The sequence below is a fragment of the Aulonocara sp. 'chitande type north' Nkhata Bay genome, linkage group LG9, assembly GCF_057382095.1.
Source record: "Aulonocara sp. 'chitande type north' Nkhata Bay isolate Kocher_YH1m ecotype deep benthic linkage group LG9, A_spYH_male_GT1.1, whole genome shotgun sequence".
NCBI lineage: Eukaryota > Metazoa > Chordata > Actinopteri > Cichliformes > Cichlidae > Aulonocara > Aulonocara sp. 'chitande type north' Nkhata Bay.
Window position 1 is genome coordinate 3,102,501 of NC_141352.1, and position 18,724 is coordinate 3,121,224.

General features: G+C 43.3%; 2 protein-coding genes across 11 annotated transcripts in view; both read right to left on the minus strand.

The window, feature by feature from the left end:
• The window catches only part of LOC147321429 (uncharacterized), a 120,728-nt gene extending 111,976 nt beyond the window's left edge, over window positions 1-8,752 (minus strand). For all 10 annotated transcript variants that reach the window (XM_086305359.1, XM_086305349.1, XM_086305355.1 and 7 more), the window contains exon 1: window positions 8,637-8,752. In XM_086305359.1, the coding sequence (XP_086161485.1) occupies window positions 8,637-8,727 (91 nt within the window). In that variant the 5' untranslated portion in view covers window positions 8,728-8,752. The remainder of the gene's footprint in view (window positions 1-8,636) is intronic.
• Window positions 8,753-10,704: 1,952 nt separating this feature from the next.
• kcnh2b (potassium voltage-gated channel, subfamily H (eag-related), member 2b) overlaps window positions 10,705-18,724 on the minus strand; it is a 271,728-nt gene continuing 263,708 nt past the window's right edge. Inside the window, exon 23 of the mRNA XM_086305360.1 lies at window positions 10,705-18,224. Within this exon, the coding sequence (XP_086161486.1) occupies window positions 17,820-18,224 (405 nt within the window). The 3' untranslated portion in view covers window positions 10,705-17,819. The remainder of the gene's footprint in view (window positions 18,225-18,724) is intronic.

An 18,724-nucleotide genomic window follows, 5' to 3' on the forward strand; every position in this document is an offset into this window, starting at 1 on the left:
TGCTGCCAGACTGAGCACAGATAATATCTCACTGATTCGCTTCAGGTGGCCGAGCATGTGACAGCAGTCTTGTCCTGACAGGTAAATATGAGTTGTGAAACAAGGCACAGACAGCTTTCCACCCACACGCCTTTTCAGTGCTGGGGTGTAGCTAAGTTAGGAGTGATAATCTATAACTTACACCAAAGTGATCTACTTCAGACTTCACCGAGAGAAATGCTGAAACGCACCAGCTGGCCCTCCGTGTTCCTGACATCAAAGCTGCAGCGTGGCAGCTGAGGGATCAAGAAGAGCAGGTTGGGCCGAGCTCAGGAGGAAAGGACGCACATTCAAAGAAAAGCTTCAACTTCTCAGGTTTGAAAGAACGGGGAGGCCCCACTGTGTAAGGATTATGACGGAGTCCCACACTAAACTGCCGTCTGCATTGTTTGGCTGCACACAGTCACATGGATGATGGATTTCCTCTGCTTCCTGATTCCTAGACAGAGGCTGGAATGACCTTAAAGACAGTATCCTGCTTTAGTCAGATGATCTGACTGTGGAGCACTGATCGGCTTTCCTAAACCCCACTTCTAACCTAATCTAATATTGAGTTTCACGTGACTGCTGGGGGCAGATTTTAAAACAATCGTGATGTCAGCCATGGTGAGGTGAGTGTTTCAGGTGTCAGGATGAAGAGAACGAGGGCAAGGATGACACTCCACAGCCTGAGAAGAACACAGACAAACTCCATCGCAGTAACTAAGAACTTGTTTTTCCTTCCACCCTTCCCTGCCTGCCTCATTATTTCCCTCCTCAGCCCTTCCTTCCTTTATTTCTTCCTTCCTAAGTCTCTATTTGGGCATTTTTAGTCTTTTTTTAATGAACATCAACCAATCAGATATTAAACAAGAGCAGACCAACACTCACAATCCTACAAGTTTGTATTATTTTAAGATTAAACCCAGACTGATCTTTTTTCCAACCCTGAACCAGTCGGTTTGTTGCTGAAGCCCAGCCAAGCTGTCCTGGCTCCTCAAAGATATATGACTGCAGAGTGAGCATTAAACCTAAAAGTACAAAAACACTAAATAGATTAACACACACAGATCAAAGATTTACTGGACGTAAGTATAAAAGCCTGGGCTGCAGAGCCAGCACCGACCGAGCCTGGTTTCAGACCTCTACCTTTAGCCACTGAACGCAGCGCTGAACATTTTCGTAGTTATTCTGAGCATGAAAGGGAAACGTTTATGAATGAGTTTCTACTAAACTGCATCCGCAGCATTAAACAGCAACCAGTGCCTGATGCCAGAGTGGAGCAGCCACAGCTCTTTACATGTAGTTTACATCACACCAACCTCGTCAGTAGGTTTGACCTTACAGATGTGTGGCTGTGACAACAGAGCCAACATCGCTTTTGACGAACTAACAAATCTGGGGTCGAGCCAAACCTCATCCAGCTAAAGCATTAAGGTGCAGGTTTCCTGCTCTGTGCAGTGCATGCTTATTTGCACAGGACTGGTATTATTAGAGGAACCTGTGGGTTAGAAAATACGACTCCTGTGAAATGAAAACTCCTACATCTGCATTTCACGACAGGTTTACACCAGCTAAACAAAAGCTACCCTTTATAAATATGGGACAACTGTGGAGTCTGTTGTCTAAGCTAATCCCATGTAAGTGTGCCATGTGTGTAATTTGTAAAGTAAGAGTTGTTTGCACCCTCAGAGACGACGTTACCCTGGTTACCTGACCTTCACTCACTGTTTCATTTAGAGTCTTTAGGTTAGGAAAAAGGAATCTTCTTCATAACAATAAGAGACCTTTTCATTCAAAGTTTCACAACATTTACCTGTCACATATTTTATGCTACTTTACTCTCTGATATGCTCAACAATTCTTTTCATTCTTGGGGGAAAACAGCCAAATGTTTGAAGCTGCGGACACTCGACGTGTGTCAACAAATGCTTTTAGTTTTTTAGATCACCTGTCATTTCAGGGAGTGTCCGTGCATGCTTTGGGCTGATTATTTATTTAAACACATGCAATCCAACAAAAGATAAAAGCAGCATTAGTAATTCCACCCAAGCTTGAGAGATTTAAAACAGGAAATAAACCTCAGCACTGTATGATCATCCTTCACATGCTGCAGTAGTGGAAAAGAAGGAGAAGAAACCAATCCAGCGACTGCACATTAACGAGTTTTCACCATACATGAGCCGACCTACGTAACAGAAAGGTCTCAGTGCGTGGCCAACAAGCTGTAAGAGAATAAGCTTCACTCTGGAAATTTATTATGACAATAAATGCAGCTGGCAGCCTGTGACGATGTGCCAGCGACAGAACCAGTTCAGCCAGACACGCAACGCCCACAAACATGCTCCTCACCAATGATTAGGCCTGTTCGATATAACCATATATATCAGCTGACGATATAAAAACGTCCATCGTTATCTATGATGCCATCGTTTGTTTCGTGGTGTCGTAAAATAAACTGTTTACAGCGATATTTGTTCATGGTTCTGATGGTGACTGTAGTGACTTTATTCATGTCTTAAAGTTAGCAGTTAGACTCTATAACTCCTCAATCACGATGTCATAAGTCACTGGACACTGTGAACATCCACGGTCACCACTTCATGCATAATGGACTTTCCATGACCTTCCAAGCTATATAGTTTATGTCTTCCATATTTCCAACTATATCCACAATCACATACTGTGTATGCTACCATTGTATATAGTGTGTTATCTTACTTTTTTTCATTGATTGTACTTAATTGTATTTTTGTATTTCCTTCATATATCTGTACCTGAGCTGAGGTGATGCAAAAATTTCCCCGCTGTGGGATCAATAAAGTCTTATCTTAAGTTCTCTCTTTCTCTTATATTTAATATAACCACACGGACAAGTGCCTGTTTTTACGTGTTGTCGTTAGCAACAATGACGGTAAAACCATCGTGGCTCTGCTGTCCGCTTGTTTGTTTTCTACTAAACCTTTCACAATAAAGCTCAAGATCCTGTTGAGACTTTTCAAAATAAACTGAATCACGTGAAAGATGCAGAGAGTTTACAGATGAGAAGAAAAAAAGAGCCGTCAGGTGCTAAAAAATAAACCTTAGACTCAAACTTTTAAAGAAAATGTCGGCCGTTACAACTTATGTCTAAAAATGTATCGTTTCATCGGTTAAAACACTCGACTGCAGCTACACCACGCGCAGCTGGAAACACTTCACGCAAGTCGAGCTGCCCGAGATTCACAGAATTTACAGAAAATGAGGGCTGCACGATTAATCGTTAGAAAATCGCGATCTCGATTCATACTTATGTGCGATCTCATTTCCAAATGACAACGATTTTAAAAAAAAAAAAATAAGACGACGATTGTACCGCATTTTGATCCGGGACGTACTCTGCATGAAAACAAGCGCTCACTCTTCCTGCTCGACAAATGACAAGGGCGGAGCCTTATACCACGTGATACAGAAGCTGTGCCGTGTGATGCTAAAATTAGCAGGGAAAAACCACGGAGAGCACGTCAGGGATGACGAGAAAGTGACAGGAGAAAATCCGTCCCGGTCAACCACCCAAACATCAATAACGGGAACCTTATACAGCGCTTCCCTATACCCGTCGACCTCCCGCAGGCACAAAGAAATTACGGAGGCTATCACTTATCACCTGACCAAAGATATGGCTCCCATCAACACTGCAAAACGAAGGATTTAGGAAAACGATCAACACCCTAGACAAACGCTACACAGTGCCGTCCCGCAACTATTTTTCTATTGTTGCACTACCTGCTCTGTACACGCAGCGTCGAGCAACGGTGGAGACGGAATTTCAAGCAGTACAACATTTGGCAACAACAAAACGTGAGACATTTGTTGTTTTTATGTTTATGTATTGTTTTTATGTTCAGTCTCAACTGTTACGAAGTTGATGTGCAGTTAATAAGTGCAATAAATATTTATACTGGAAAAGAAAATGGTGAGAGAATCGTGATCTCAATTCTAAGCCAAAAAATCGTGATTCTCATTTTATGCAAAATCGTGCAGCCCTACAGAAAATATTACATTTCTGTGATTTATATCGTTGTCAGGACGATAAATGTCTTATATCGGGATATGAGACTTTGGTCATATCGCACAGCCCTACTAATGATGCAGGATTGAAAGTCAGTCTACTCTGATACGCCAACATTCAGTTTTCACAAGGTTACAGAAGCCTTGTGTTGGAGACGAGGTATGTGACCAGGCAAAGCTGAAGTGTGGCAGGTGCCACAGTCGGTGAAGGTAACCACAGCAGTGAGGTCCATAAATATCTGCACAGAGACATTCTGGTACGTTACCACACTGACTTTAAATGAAACAACTCAGATAAAGTCCAGACTTTCAGCTTTAATCTACTAGATGGTCTCTTTTCACTCCCTAAACAAATCTTAGTTGTCACACTGGATTTTGGCACACAACTGCAGTTTTTCTTACAGTGTTTTCAGCCGTGGATCTGCACTGCCTACTTCAGCAGTGGGCTACCATCAAGTCCCATCTCAGAGTTTTTCCAAGAAATTCAAACTGTGCACAGCTTTAAAACTACTGAGTGGTATTTGACTTTGGCAAGAGGCAGCTGGGTATTACAGTGATGGAATTAATTATTTGATCCCCTGCTGAAATAATCAGTTCCTACAGCTGTAATTGTAAGAACTGGACAGCCTCCGATTTTGATGGTAGTTTCATTTTAATGGAGAGACAGAACAGAAAATCCAGAGAAACGTGAGACAAAGGTTACAAATCGATTTGCATGCCTTTGAGGAAATAAGTATCTGAGCAGAACGTTGGCTTCCACAGACTGTGTGCATGTGTGCGCACAGATCACAAACACTCCGAGTTACAGATCCTGATCTCTACTGGTTATGTTTATCAAGCCGTCCACAGAACCAGGTTTACAACATTAGGAAATTGCTGCAGTACTTAGTGCAAAACATACTGTAAGACAACACTTAAATAAACATAAAAATTAAAAGTGCTAAGCAGACAGATATACGATCAGTGCAAACATGGAGCAGATGCAGAGAACACCGTGCAGGGTCGTGTGTTTGTGGTGCCAACAGTCATACGGTTGTTGTTCACGAGTCCAGAGGGGAAGAAACTGTACGAGAGGTTTTGGTCCCTCTATTCATTCCTTCTATCTCAACCTCTCCACAGTCATGAGCAACACCAAAGAGCTGCCAAAGGACGTCAGAGACAGGATTTTAAACCTGCACAAGGCTGGAATGAGACCATCAGCGTGAAGCTTGATGAGAAGGACGACAACTACTGCTGCGAATATTCACAAATGGTTCAATAATCGGGCCAACAACCGTCAGAAAAATATTTTTTCCCCTGCTGAATTATTTCCCCCAAATGTAAAAGTGGCCAGACAGTGGCAGATGTCCTGTAATAGAATATGAAAAGTTGGGAAGTTGTAGAGTTATAAAATAGGAAGAGAAGAAACCAGATGTTCCAGTGGAAACGTGGGCTCTGGCAGACGCTCGGTGCTGCCGTTCTTCTATCAAACACATGTAGTAAAAGACTTTTGAGGTACTTTCTCTTCTGAACAAGAGTAAAACATAAAAAACTGTTTCAGCGACACAGAGAACAGGAGATGTGCATCGTACCCTAGAAAGGAAATGATCAGACACAAACACCACTCCTGTGAAAGCTGGAGTGGCAGTAGCTCACCAAACAGACTGTTTGATAACCGTCAGGGCTGCGGGTGGACTTACAGCATCAGGACATTGTAGGGATGTGACTGGATCAGGTCCATAATCATCCAGGGCCTTAGATCAGTCCCACCTCTTATTTCCCCACCACTCAGTAATCTGGCTGCTACAGGATTGGAGAGTAATCTGGATAGAAGGAGTGATGAAGGGAGGGAGGCTGCTACCGAGGGTCAATCCTCTGCTGTCAGTCCTCTTTATATCAATTTCTGTGATAAATTCACTGCTAAACTGCAGTGCAGGTGGAGGCGCAAGGTTGCATGTAAAGGAGGCAATGCACACGTGCTTGGAACAGCAGAATAAAAAAAGTTACCAAATGACATTCAACACAGAAAACCTGCAGAAACACCTGATGTGATGCAGCATGCAGAATCCAAGCCCACAATCTACTCATATAGATGCTCAATACTAGAAGGTGTTTGGTAAAGATGCAACCTGATAAATACTCAAATACATCACTCTGGTAAATATATATATATAATTAACTTGTAATAAAAACTTCACTAAGTTTACAAGATGTAACCGACTGATTGACAGCATTAGCGCCGCAGGCTAAACGTGGAAGGTTTCCAGCATCACTAAGTTTCGCTGACTGACTGGCCAGCTCACACGAGGCTGCACTGAGCGGCTCATCATCGTTTTGAAGCTCACACATCAGAACCCGTTCAATAAAACTTTCCAGACATAGTTTTAGTTTTCTCTGCAGACAATGACGCAAAGAGGACGCATGTGGGCAATAACGGAAAGCCCGGTTGTTCTTGATTACATCACTACTAGGCTGTTCCTGTGCTGTGTCACATATAGTGATGATGCAATCCTGTTGCCCAAAGAACGACTAGCTTGACGACAGAATGAAGCTGTTAGGAAAACTGAGCAAGCTCCACCCACTAATTAAGATGGACAGATGTGGGTTCAAGCTGGAAAGTGATTGGTGCATTAGGGATGAAGCTAAACCTGGTTGGAACGCTCCGAGACAGCCGAGGTTTGACATACGGACGATGTGCTACTGCGTTAAGAATCCTCTACAGGTACGACAGTTACAGCTTTATTCTTGGCTAACGAGGCGATGCTATTCAGCAACTATCAGCGGGACGATAACTATGACTCGGCATGATGGTGCAGTCCCCACCCAGTCTGCTCCAAGGAAACAAACCTTCACTGTGACATATGACAGAATTCACCACACTATCCTTGAACATTTGGCCAGAGCAAAAACAGTGTGACACAGCAGATAAATGTGGGACAGTGACATCAGCAAATCCATCTTGTTTGCAGATATGCTGACATCAGTCAACACGGTTCTCACACTGATATCCAACCTATACTGTGTTGCTACCCAATTTCTGCCATAATAGGGAAAGCCTGGGGTTTATTCTTTAAATATTAAACAGCCATTAGCAACATTAAGAGCAGTGTAACAGTGTAACAAGCTGTGATAAGAGTTAAAACAACAGTGCCAGCAGATACAGCATCCCTCTGAAAATTGGATGTGTCATGGATGAGAGTGCGTGGCAGGCAGAGGGGTCTCACAGAGACTACAACACGTGCAGCTGCAGACCAAAACATTACTCAGTGAATATTCCTCTGAAAGGGTTCGATAACAAATAGTTCAATGCTCAGTCCATACAACTCCTGAAGCTTTTGTGCTACCTATAACTATCCTTTCCACACACACACACACACACACAAACACAAGCACACACATGCACACCTACTACAGAGGAGCCAGCATAAAGAAGGTTTCTCCAATAAGTCTGAAAACCAGTGTGGGCCACTGTTCCTCAAGTAAAGCTGAGCATGTTCAACGGTCTGCTTGCTACACATTGCTTTCCTCACACACTGTACATAAAAGACGGACGTTGCAACCATGACATCTGCTAACGGTTGAACTCTGCATTATAAAACACAAACACGAGTTTTAGTCCTTCACCACACTGGTTTTTGGACCAAGATGTGACCGTATCTGGGCATGAGGGTGGGGTGCCAAGTTTTCAGCTAAAGCTATGAGGAAAATCCCACACACCATACAGTTTTTATCCACAGAGAGTGAAAGAGAGTGCTTTTTAAAAATATTGGTATGTTGAGCATTTTAATGTTAGACTCCCTTTGGGAGCCAGCTTCAAAAGTGGCTACTAGAAAAACTGCACTTTGGCACTTGCTGCGTTAGTTTCACTTTTGTTTTTTTAGCTGTGGGAAAAACATATTTTTTACCATGACTGGCCATGACAAAAAAAAGCTGCAATCTGTGCATGAAATGAAGTGCTGGCTGCTCAAAATGTCTTGACAGGACAGCTCGCGTAGTCTGTCCTCCTCGAAGCTCGGAGGAACCCACTCCCATATGCTATGCACTCTAACAGCACAGTGTAAGGAGGATTGTTTTTATTCACGGGGTCGTTCTTGCAGAGTGCCAATGAATGGGCAGATGCGACAGAAACATATAAAGGGGAAACTTGCGTAACAGTGTGGGAGTCTGCTGTGACAGTGCAACTTCACCATGCTGTCTCTATAGCGGTCGGGAACAGTGGCACGGATGCACGCGATCTACTCACTACTGTGATAATACGAAGGCAAAGCGGACATTCAGAGGGAGAAACAAAACCTAAAAAACTAACGACAACAATACCACCATGGTGCTAACTAGCCTAAAGCATAAGCGTGCTAATTCTGCAGACTTCTTCTCAGAAAGTAAAAGTGTCCGAGGCGCACCTGAAGGCAGCATTAACCTACACCCGTACTCAGTCCCTGCTGCGATGCGCCCTGTGAGCTCACTCATCCAAAATCACCGTCAGTTCACTGCAACAAAGACTGCGGCTTTCCGCCCACCGACCCCGCGCTCAGTGCACACACCGGGCGTTACCACACAAAACGGGACGTTCATTTTTCAGCGTCACTCACCGTTAGTTGTCTCCTTTTTGACAGTTTGTCTAGAGTCTCCGAGCGTCGCTGTCACCGCTACGATCCGCCCACCCAAGAGTGTACGCTGCATAAATATGCCCCGCCCCCAGCACTGCCTCTACTCCAATCGCAAAACGATACCGCGAACTGGCTCTCATTTTAACCAATCGCACGAAGACTAAAAGTCTGCTTGACGGCCTTACTGTCCAATCAAAACGTCTGAATCCCGGGAAGATCCCTTTCTCACCGTGTTGGCTTTTGACAGACACCGTGTGCATTCAATAGAAAAGTTTGACTCCTTTTACGGGACGGTGCCGGTCCAATCGCCTCGGGGAACGAACTCTGGATACGGCCGCGGCCCAGGAAGACGCCCTACACCGCCCCGATCAGAGGAATGTTACCAAGCGGCTAAACAGGAACTACAGAAATTACAGAGACCCAAGGGGAAGTGTAACCCACACGCGTCCACTAATGTTGATGGTATAAATACAAGTAGTTGACTTTGACTGTGTTGCTTTTGGGGGTAGTGGGGACAGAAGTGACAGCCGATTTAATTTACTACAACTCGCCACCTAATCTGCTGGATCTGATTCACAAACTGGAGCAAGGAAGCGTGTCTTCTCTGGGGGTGAGATTGCAAAAAGCCACAGAAAAATCAAAAGCGGGAAAAATGCTCCACTTGACATAGTGCAGGTCTATAGTGACGCCTTGTGGTGGAAAGCTTACCTTACCGCCACCTGCTTGGCCGTAGAGTGGTTACAATACTCCAGACCTGCTCGTGCATATACACACATGCAACTATATAAATTTATCTCTTGTCAAACTTGTGCTGTTTACAAAATACACCCAAAGTTTCAGGAGCTTATAGAACTACCTTTAGCAGTCATAACTTGTATCAGTCTCACATGGCACTGTGGACGGATTTTAATCCACTCTGCTTTACAGTGTTGCTTCAGTTCATTGAAGTTCGTGGACATTCATTTTTACGCAGCACTCTTAAGGTCCTGCCACAGCATGTAAGTCAGGTTGAGGTCTAAACTTTGGGTCATTGCAACACCTTGATTTTGTTCTTTTTCAGCCATTCTGATGTAGATGTGGTGCTGTGGTTGGGATCATTGCTCTCTTGCATCACCAAGCTCTGGCCAAGCTTTAGCTCAATCATCATATTTGATCCTAGAAGACTTTAGTACACAGAGGTCTCCATAGTTGACTCAGTGACTGCGAGCTGCCCAGTCCTGCCTCTGTGAAGCATCGTCCCTCCATCACTTTACTCAACTCCTTGTATGAAGAGTGATACCACAGCACTGATAGTGGTTTTACCACATGTGATGCTGTGCATTATGGCCAAACAGCTCCACACTGGTCTCATCTGGCCTAAGGTCATTGTTCCAGAGGTCTTGTGATTTGTTCAGATGAAGCTTTGTAAATGTATATTTTTTAAGAGGTGTTTCTCCCTTCCAAAAAAAGCCATATTTGCTTTCTGTCTTTGTAGTTGTACTATTATAAACATTGACATTTCACACATTAACTGAGACCTGTAGTCTGAGATGTAGCTCTTGGGTTTTATGCATTTTTTCTGATAACGTTTGTCCTTTGCTGAAGTCCGTCTATCTTGAATGTTTCCCACGTGTGAATATTTTTTCTTGCTGTAGAATAATGGACTTGAAATTGTATATTTGTATATTGTAATTATAACTCTTCCCAGATTGCTAAGAACCAACAATTGCTCTTAGGCAGATCATTGCTGATGCCTTTCCTGCTTGGTATTGCATTGACACACACCTGAATGCCCCGACCTGCTGAAACATCTGTCTTTGTAAAGGTGCTCACACTTGAGTCAAGTGCATTTGATTATCAGCACCTGGCTGCTGTTTAGCCTTGTAATTCCTCTGGGAGCAATAATCGTGTACATAGTTTTACACAACTGCGTAGAATCCTGTGAAAACGTGCTTTTTAAAGCAACCTCACACAAAAGTAACCGGTCCGATTTAAAGGTGTTTTTCTGTGCTAAAATGTTCGAGAAGTGTCAAAGCAAATGTCACAGAAATCAGTCCAGTCACAATGAATCTGCTTTCAAAGAGGTTTATTGAAAGAAATAATTTTCAAATTTTATAAAGATCAACCATTTGCTTATGCTATCACACAATCAGAACCTGGAGCATCACCGTTTCCCCTCCAACCTTTTGCAGTCTTTGATATGAATCATTAGTGCTTTGGACAACCCAGATTTTCCTAAAAAAGTTGGGTTTATGTGTAACATGTAGATTTGCTGCAGTTCAGCACCTGGACTCTTACTGAAGAGCTGTGCTGTTGGAACACTTGCAGAATGTTTGTCATTGTCCTAATGAACGTGGACAATGACAAAGGCCTTCATTGAAATAGATATCATCAGGATGGCAGCAGGCCCTCTGGAAACATTGTAACCATGCTTTCTTTTTAAACCCAATCGTGTGACTGGTTGCCTGACATATGTAGGAGCGAGACAGGTTAAAAAACTGTTCAGTATTTGATGTCATGTTTGTGGTTTCAATTCTGTTTTTGTTTTTTACATGTTACACATTTTCCCAATTTTGTAGAAACGGGTTTTCAGAACTGCTTCACTGGCGAGCTTAGCGTTACTGTTTTATGGCTAAGCAGTATTCCATAGACTGCCAGAGTACACAAGATTAAAAAGTACTGGTTTTGATGGGACATGTCATGACTTCTAAGCAAGATGCGTTAAAGATATGCTATTGCTAAGAGGTTTCACCACGTCACACTTAAACAGCAAGATGTGGTCCAAAAATGCATTTCATGTAGGTGTACTTTATTTACCTCCCCAGGCGAGACAGCCCGGAGACCAGATTTGGGGAATCAAGTGCTTCAGGATATTTTGGAAACGGTCAACAGTTCTGCCCAGGACTGCCACACATGCATCACTCTGTTACAGTGGTTTGCAACCAAAGATACAAGTATACAATATAATATTGTATCATCTAAGATCACTATGTTTGCAGCTATTCAGTACCCCGCTCTTCCATGACCTGGAAGTAGTATGTATATATGTATTATATAAATAACAACTCTCCCGTTACCTGGAAGAATTCAGTGTTTCACTCTACACACAGTCTGCAAGCATACAGCAAAAACCAGCTGCTTTGCACATCAAACCTTCTCTTTGCCGGATGATTTTTCAGTGCAGCATGCAAGTAAAAATGTGTACAATATTAAAAGTCTTTAGCTTCATCACCCTCATCACCGTCATCGTCGTCACATCCATTTTTACCATGGACAGCTCCTTGTTTTTTTAAAATAAGAAATCAGAGCAGTCTTTATTTATTTTGTATATTTTCCTCTATAGTATTCTGCATTTCAAAGCATGCCAAAGAAAGTTCGGTTTCTGCATAGTGCTGGCTATACAAGTGCCAAAGAGTTTGATTCCTGTACAAGTAATAGAAGGTGGTATTTACAGGCAGAATAGATCCAGTGTTGTGTAAACGGTACCAAACCCCCCCTCCCTCCTTCAAGTGCGCAAAATATCTACAAATAGCAAGTCTGTGAGAACTCATAGAAAGTAGAAGAGAGCTGAAAAAAGCTCAGCAGTATGGAAGAGCTGTTAAGGGGAGGCATGTGTATTAAGTGCGCAGGCAGTTCTTATCTTTGTGTGTGTGTGTGTGTGTGTGTGTGTGTCTAAATGCAAAGGGGAAGAAGCACTTGCCCCCACAAGTCAAAAACTGCCCACAAACCAAAACATCCCCCCGCCCCCTCCCTTGGTGTCTTTTTTCTTGGAAAGTGCACCCTCTATTGTTATAATATGCAGTATGCATACATAAATGTGTCCTCTAGCACTAAGGTCTACCGTCACATACAAGGTCAGGGAGGAAGAGTCGACAACAACCACATTCTAGTTTTGAGGTCATAGTTCTGAATGTAAAGATACAGTTCAGGCCACTAGGTGACTGTCATTGAACACTAACAGAAGACTCACTACAGTATGAGATGGCAATGGGAGCCCACTGCTGAAAGACACCACTGACTGCACTGTCAAAAAAAGAAAGAAAGAAAGTGTTGTAAAGCAGCCAGGTCCACTGGGTCGAGGATAGTTCTTTGTTTCCTGGAGAGCACAGGCAGGGACTGCTGGTAGGAACAAACCAAACAAAACTGGTGATGGCAGTGAAACCAGGTACGGTGCAGTAGTAAGGAGAGCTCAGCAGATTTGGTCAGTGTCACCTTAACAGCTTTAAACACCCGCGATGCTTTCACTCACGCTTCGACTATAGAATACTGAAAAGAAGGAAAAAGCTGCAGTCCATCTGAAAGAAGCTGGAATCCCTGTTTCCAGAGTGCCGTCACTAAACAGCATCAATCGTCCTAACAAACCCATCACGCCCTCGCCAATCAAGTCACTTTAAAAAGATCTTTGTTTACAGTTACGCTCAATCCAGCTGCATTTCTGCACTTAACTCAAATGACGACAATCTTTTGGGAGTGAAAGGGCTGGATTAGAGTTTACAATGTCACCAGCAGTGGTTTGTTCACAGCACGGGCTTGCTTTGGTTCAAACTTAAAGTGCACCTTTACGAAGCGGCTGCACACGCACGGCCCAATCACCGCACAGACACCGGCAATTTCCACTAACGGGTGAGAGATACCGAATGTGGCCTCGACTGCAGGCAGGAGTTGATTGAGAATTTTTTAGTGTACAATAATGTTAATTAAATATGGATAAATACTGAATAAATATCGACACAGAGTGAACAAAAGAATGACAGAGCACAGAGAGCCGTTACATGCTGAAACAGTGAAAAACCCACAGACACATAATCCTACGACAATAAATAAACACCGTAGACCCACAGTGAAATACAATCCTCACACTTCTGCATTAAAGGGGAACTCTGCTGAAATGTGACCGCGCATCCAATTTGTTTCTTTCTGATTGGTTGGTTTTGAGTTCTTTGAGACAAAGGAAAATCAGACCTGTGACATCGGCGACACATTCCTGAGTCTTTATTAAACATCTGCGCTGTTTAAAAATAATAATGATAATAAAGTGCTTTAAATTCAAATGGACGTGGTTAAGCTGCTACAAGTCTCAACTCTTTAAAGGACTATTGCACTTCAACAACAAGCTTGCCCTCTTCCTCCATTACAACTTTTGATTTTGTAGTACAGGAAAGGGTCTTTCCATGTAACTGCGTATAAGGGAAGACACATTTTGAAGACGTTATGGGTGTTTGTTTTCCTTCATCTTGAGAACTTAAAAAGACTGTGCAAAAGTGACCATTAATGCAGAAAAACAGCCTGGTTTTTTCCCCGAATATACAGGAGTATCCATCACCTTTTATGATTTTAAACACCTGTCTGCCCAGAGCTATCTGGGTGTGCTCCAGGGTGTATCTCATATCCCTGGACTGGTGTTGTTCCTGTGTCATCACTGTAATGTTAGTCCAGGTTTGTTGGTTTGTTAGTGACAGTTTTTAAAATCATTAGCTAACTTCGTGGGGTAATGCTAGCTGAATACTCAGACGATGTCATTGGTCAGATGCAATGTTGATGGGACCAACATCATTGCCCCTCCCTGAGCCTGGTTCTGCTGGAGGTTTCTTCCTGTTAAAAGGGAGTTTTTCCTTCCCACTGTCGCCAAAGTGCTGTTCATAGGGGGTCATATGATTGTTGGGTTTTTCTCTGTATGTATTATTGTAGGGTCGACCTCACAATATAAGCGCCTTGAGGCGACTGTTGTTGCGATTTGGTGCTGTATGAATCAAATTGAATGATAATGCAGGATGAACACCAACAGGGATATCAGATTGAACAAGATCCAGACTCCACCTTTACTCCATATGACCAGTAATATCTTTTAGAGTGTATGCGTCATCTTCTATATCACGTTAGGAAAAGTGTTGCTGTTTATTCCTTCATAGATGTTCTCTTTTTGACACACAGTTTGTAAGCTCAGTGCACGCCATTCTCCTTAGGCCATTTACAGTAATTAACGGTGAATCCCAGACTCATCCTCGTGACCCTTACAGTTCTAGTTATACGTGCTTCTGGACATCTGGATATGAATGATTTGGCAGTATCGAGCTTTCAGTCATTTCTGTGACGTGTTCTTTTTCTGGGATGCAATGACTGCACAACAAACATTGTGAAGAGTAGGAAATTTACCTTTTGTAGACATTCCTTTGAGCCATAAATGCAACAGACTGACTAACACAGTACAATGAGAGATTTCAAGAAGCTCGGCGTACATCTGAGGAAGAGTCAGAGAATCTCTTGGGGTCACTTCTAAAGAACTGCGCTCTGCTTGAGGTCGGACTCAAACTTCTACGCTCAGCTAAGAGGAAACTGTAACGTGCTCGAACATCACTGTCACTGTCTGTAACTAAGCCAGTTTGCAAGCAGAATGACAAATTGTTGTCCAAGAAGGAAGCCCTTCACCATTAAACTTGGCGAAATTTACCCGAGGCTTGCTTGGAGAAACACCAAGAACACCACCAACTGTTGAGCATGGTGGTAACATCAGTTGAACATTGAACAGCGTGAATATTACAATGAAGGAAACAGACCGTGTCACATTTTTTCCACAACACCTCAAACCATCAGTTGAAAATTGAATGTGACCAGGTGTTTCAACAGGGTAGTAACCTAAACATAAACTAAAGCAAGTGAGATAAACTTTTCCAAAGTCCTGCCCACAAACCAGTGGAAACCGGACCATGCTTAAGAATGCAACCATTTTAGCTGGACTCTACTAATTCTTCATAGAAAAGTTGTCAAATATCCAACCAGATTTATTTTGTGGTTCTACGTCCCAGCTGACCTCGGGACTGGAAATGCCACGATCCTCGATGACATTCACATCACTGTTGTGTGCGTCACCTGATGCGTTAGGTTACAGCACGGGGTTAGGGTTAATCAAAACTGCTTTAGAGTCCACACGCAGCGCTGCAGCTCTGTAGCTCTATTCCTATGCCAGGGAAAGAGTAGCCCAAAGAAACCTTTGAAAGCCCAGTATTGCCTTTACATTCACGTCCATGATGAGCGTCGGTAAACTTTAAAACCACATCTGTACGTGTCTGTCTACAGTATGGCTCATGCGAAAGAAGCACTTATAAACAGAAGGAAATGGCATTATTCATTCAACTGGTTACTGATAACATGTTTACTGTTGCTTTGAACTGATGAAGTGCAGCCTGAAGTGCTGTGGATGGATATTTAAGATGGGCGGCAGCGCCAACAGTTTGAAGCTACGCGTCTTCTTCCCTTGGTCGATAACTGCACTGCATGTAAGGTTAAATGGAACCAGACACATCTCCTGATGTACCTGAACAGAGTCAATCCTGAATCAAAGGACTGTCAAAGAGTACATTTCTAATGAGCTAGAACAAAACTGGTTTGTTTCTAAACGTAATGCATGCTGTGTTTCTAAACTTATCACATGGATAAAGCAGTGGTGTGATGAAGTAATTACAGCCTTTTCATACCTCTGCAAGAATCTGCATTAAAAGTTTGTGACAAGGATGAGATGTTGGGACTCCAAAGTAGGAGGTAATTGAAATAATGCTGTAAAATAACTGTCAGGTGCAGTTTCTCCTTCCTGTGTTCTCTGCAGCTGTAGATGTCAACATTGTAAAGGGTTTGTGCTATCAATTCAAACACTAAACTGTCATTTGCCTGTTTAATGGAGGTGTTCACATCTTCTTTTTTTCTTTCTAGAAAAAAACTTGTCTTGGAAATTAAAAACCAACGACCCTTGACAGTGCATGGATGCAAACGTGCTAATCACCAGGCTCTGCAGACAGAAAGACAAAAACAAGGACGAATGCACACATAAAAAGCTTTGGACCTGAACTTATCACACACGTAGTAAGATTAAATCACACTCGCTCCTGTCGTCTTGCCAGTGTTTGCATATTATACTGTACATAGAATAATGGCGCATTCGGCTGGTCGTTGTAAACTGGCAAACTTGTGTAATTACGGCTCACATAACAAACGCTTATGTACATAGTAGAAGCTTTCTGGGTGCATGCTTAGGAGAAAAAGGAACCAATGAAATCTGAGGTAGCAAATTCAACCTACGATAAACTAGAATCACTCGATACGTTTTCCCTTTATGCATGAGCTTTGATGTGACGTTACACATCCAAGTATCCAGTCACTGCTGACTTCATTGTGTCAAAAATAATCCAACACAACTTTGCTGTAAGGTCACAACTCGTAGCTCGTGAAATTAGTAAGCTGTTTTTTGTGTGTTTTTTATTTTTTGGTGCACTGTTCTTGTGGAAAACTTGTAAGTTTGCCAGTTTACCTGTTTGTGACGCTGCCTAAGCGTGCCAAATGTTCTTCACTCCCTAGCAAATCTGTACAATGTTTATGACAGGGCAGCTGATATGTTCATCAAGAAAATTCATGGCTTTTTACCCTCCAGTTCCCACCCCTGAGGTGCAAACCAGCCAATCCAGTGTGCTCTTGGGAAGCGTGGAACATCAGCTCCACCTCTTGGGTGTAGGACTTCAGGGGGAAGGAACCAATGACAGGACGAGACAGCAGGACTCCTGTTAGGCCAGCTAACACTACAATTTACCAGTTTGAGAGTTTATCGGAAGCGCCATGGACATATAGAATAGAATAATCATCGTATCAATAGGATTTTCAGTGCAAGACGTAAATGGCTACTTGTTTCGTCATTCTGTTCAATGTTGTCTTCGATGGTACTTGTCAGTCATCCAACACTGGATACAGCAGTAAAGGGATTCTTCTACAAGTCAGCAGTCGTTTATATGTAAGTCTGAAAAAAGCGACATCCTAAGAAGGACGACTGAGAGGTCCAGACCAGACTATGTTCACTCAGTGTGTGGTTTTGGTTAAAGGTCGTACCATTGTGGGGCTCAGAAAGCTCCAAATGTTTCCCGAGGAGAGGGGAAACATTTGGAGATAATGAAAGGCCTCAACCCCCTGCCTGGCTTCACGTTCTCTGGGCAGTGAGTCCTTATTGAGAGGTTGACAGTGAAGATACAGTAGCTGGGGGCCCTAAAAGGCTAAGTGGCAGGTACAGTAGGTGTCTCCTGAAATCCAAAGTGCCACGTGGAGCGGTGGAACCAGAAGGAACTTAAAGAGTTGCTGAATGCAGCAGTCTCATTTTCTCCGTGTCCCTGCCTTGAGCCCACTCGCCTTCCCCTCATCCCCGTGTCTTCTTTAGCTCCCCCCTGGGTCGGAGCTGTGTCTCTGTGGTGTCCGTGAGTCCAGGGGTGTCTGTGGTTCTTGGAGCGATAGCCTCCGTGGGGTTTCAGGATCCAGTGGTGAGACTCCTGTTGCAGCAGCTGTCCCAGCACCCATGCATACCCCTGAACCAAAATCTAACCCTGCTCCTAAGCTAGAAACTGCACCCTCCCCACTCCCTAACTCTAAACCTAGACCTGATCCTGAACCTGCCACTGAAACGACTCCAGCTCCACCGCCTAGTCCGAGATGCTGGCCTAGTCCGTCCAGTCCAGAAGGGGCGAGCTGGCTCTGGCTTGTGTTGATCAGAGACGTGTCCTGGGGCTGCAGAGAGTCAAGAGCTTTAGCTGGGAACTCCTCAAAGTCCTGGGAATGCAGGATCTGTAGGGAAAGAAGAGAGAGGTCAGTGGGATTGCAATTTGTTCTGTGCTTTTCAAGAACAGAAGAAATTAGTCATGCAAGACTTCATACCTGTGCATGTTGCAAAAAGCCCAAACGTGTGCTTTTGGCTGTGTTGATATGTTAATATGTATGTAAAATGTTTCATGATTGACACGACTGTGTTCAGATCTGCAGAGACAGGCTTGGGTTTGCTGAGTGGGATTACAAAACGTTACAAAACTATGACATCACAACAATGTGATTGGTCTCTTGCAGTGTTGAACCTGGACCACCATTAATTATGATGATCCAGGCACCATATCAACACGGGGGTATCAGATCGTTTGGCTAAAGAGGCCGTCTGCTCTGTGATCACGCCCCTGATGCTGCACTCCAGGATCGTGTCGTCATATCGAAGTTTACATTCTGGACAGACTGTATTTTGGAAACATCATCACATCACTGTTGAATCTGGAGCTTCAACATTTTTATGGGAAAGC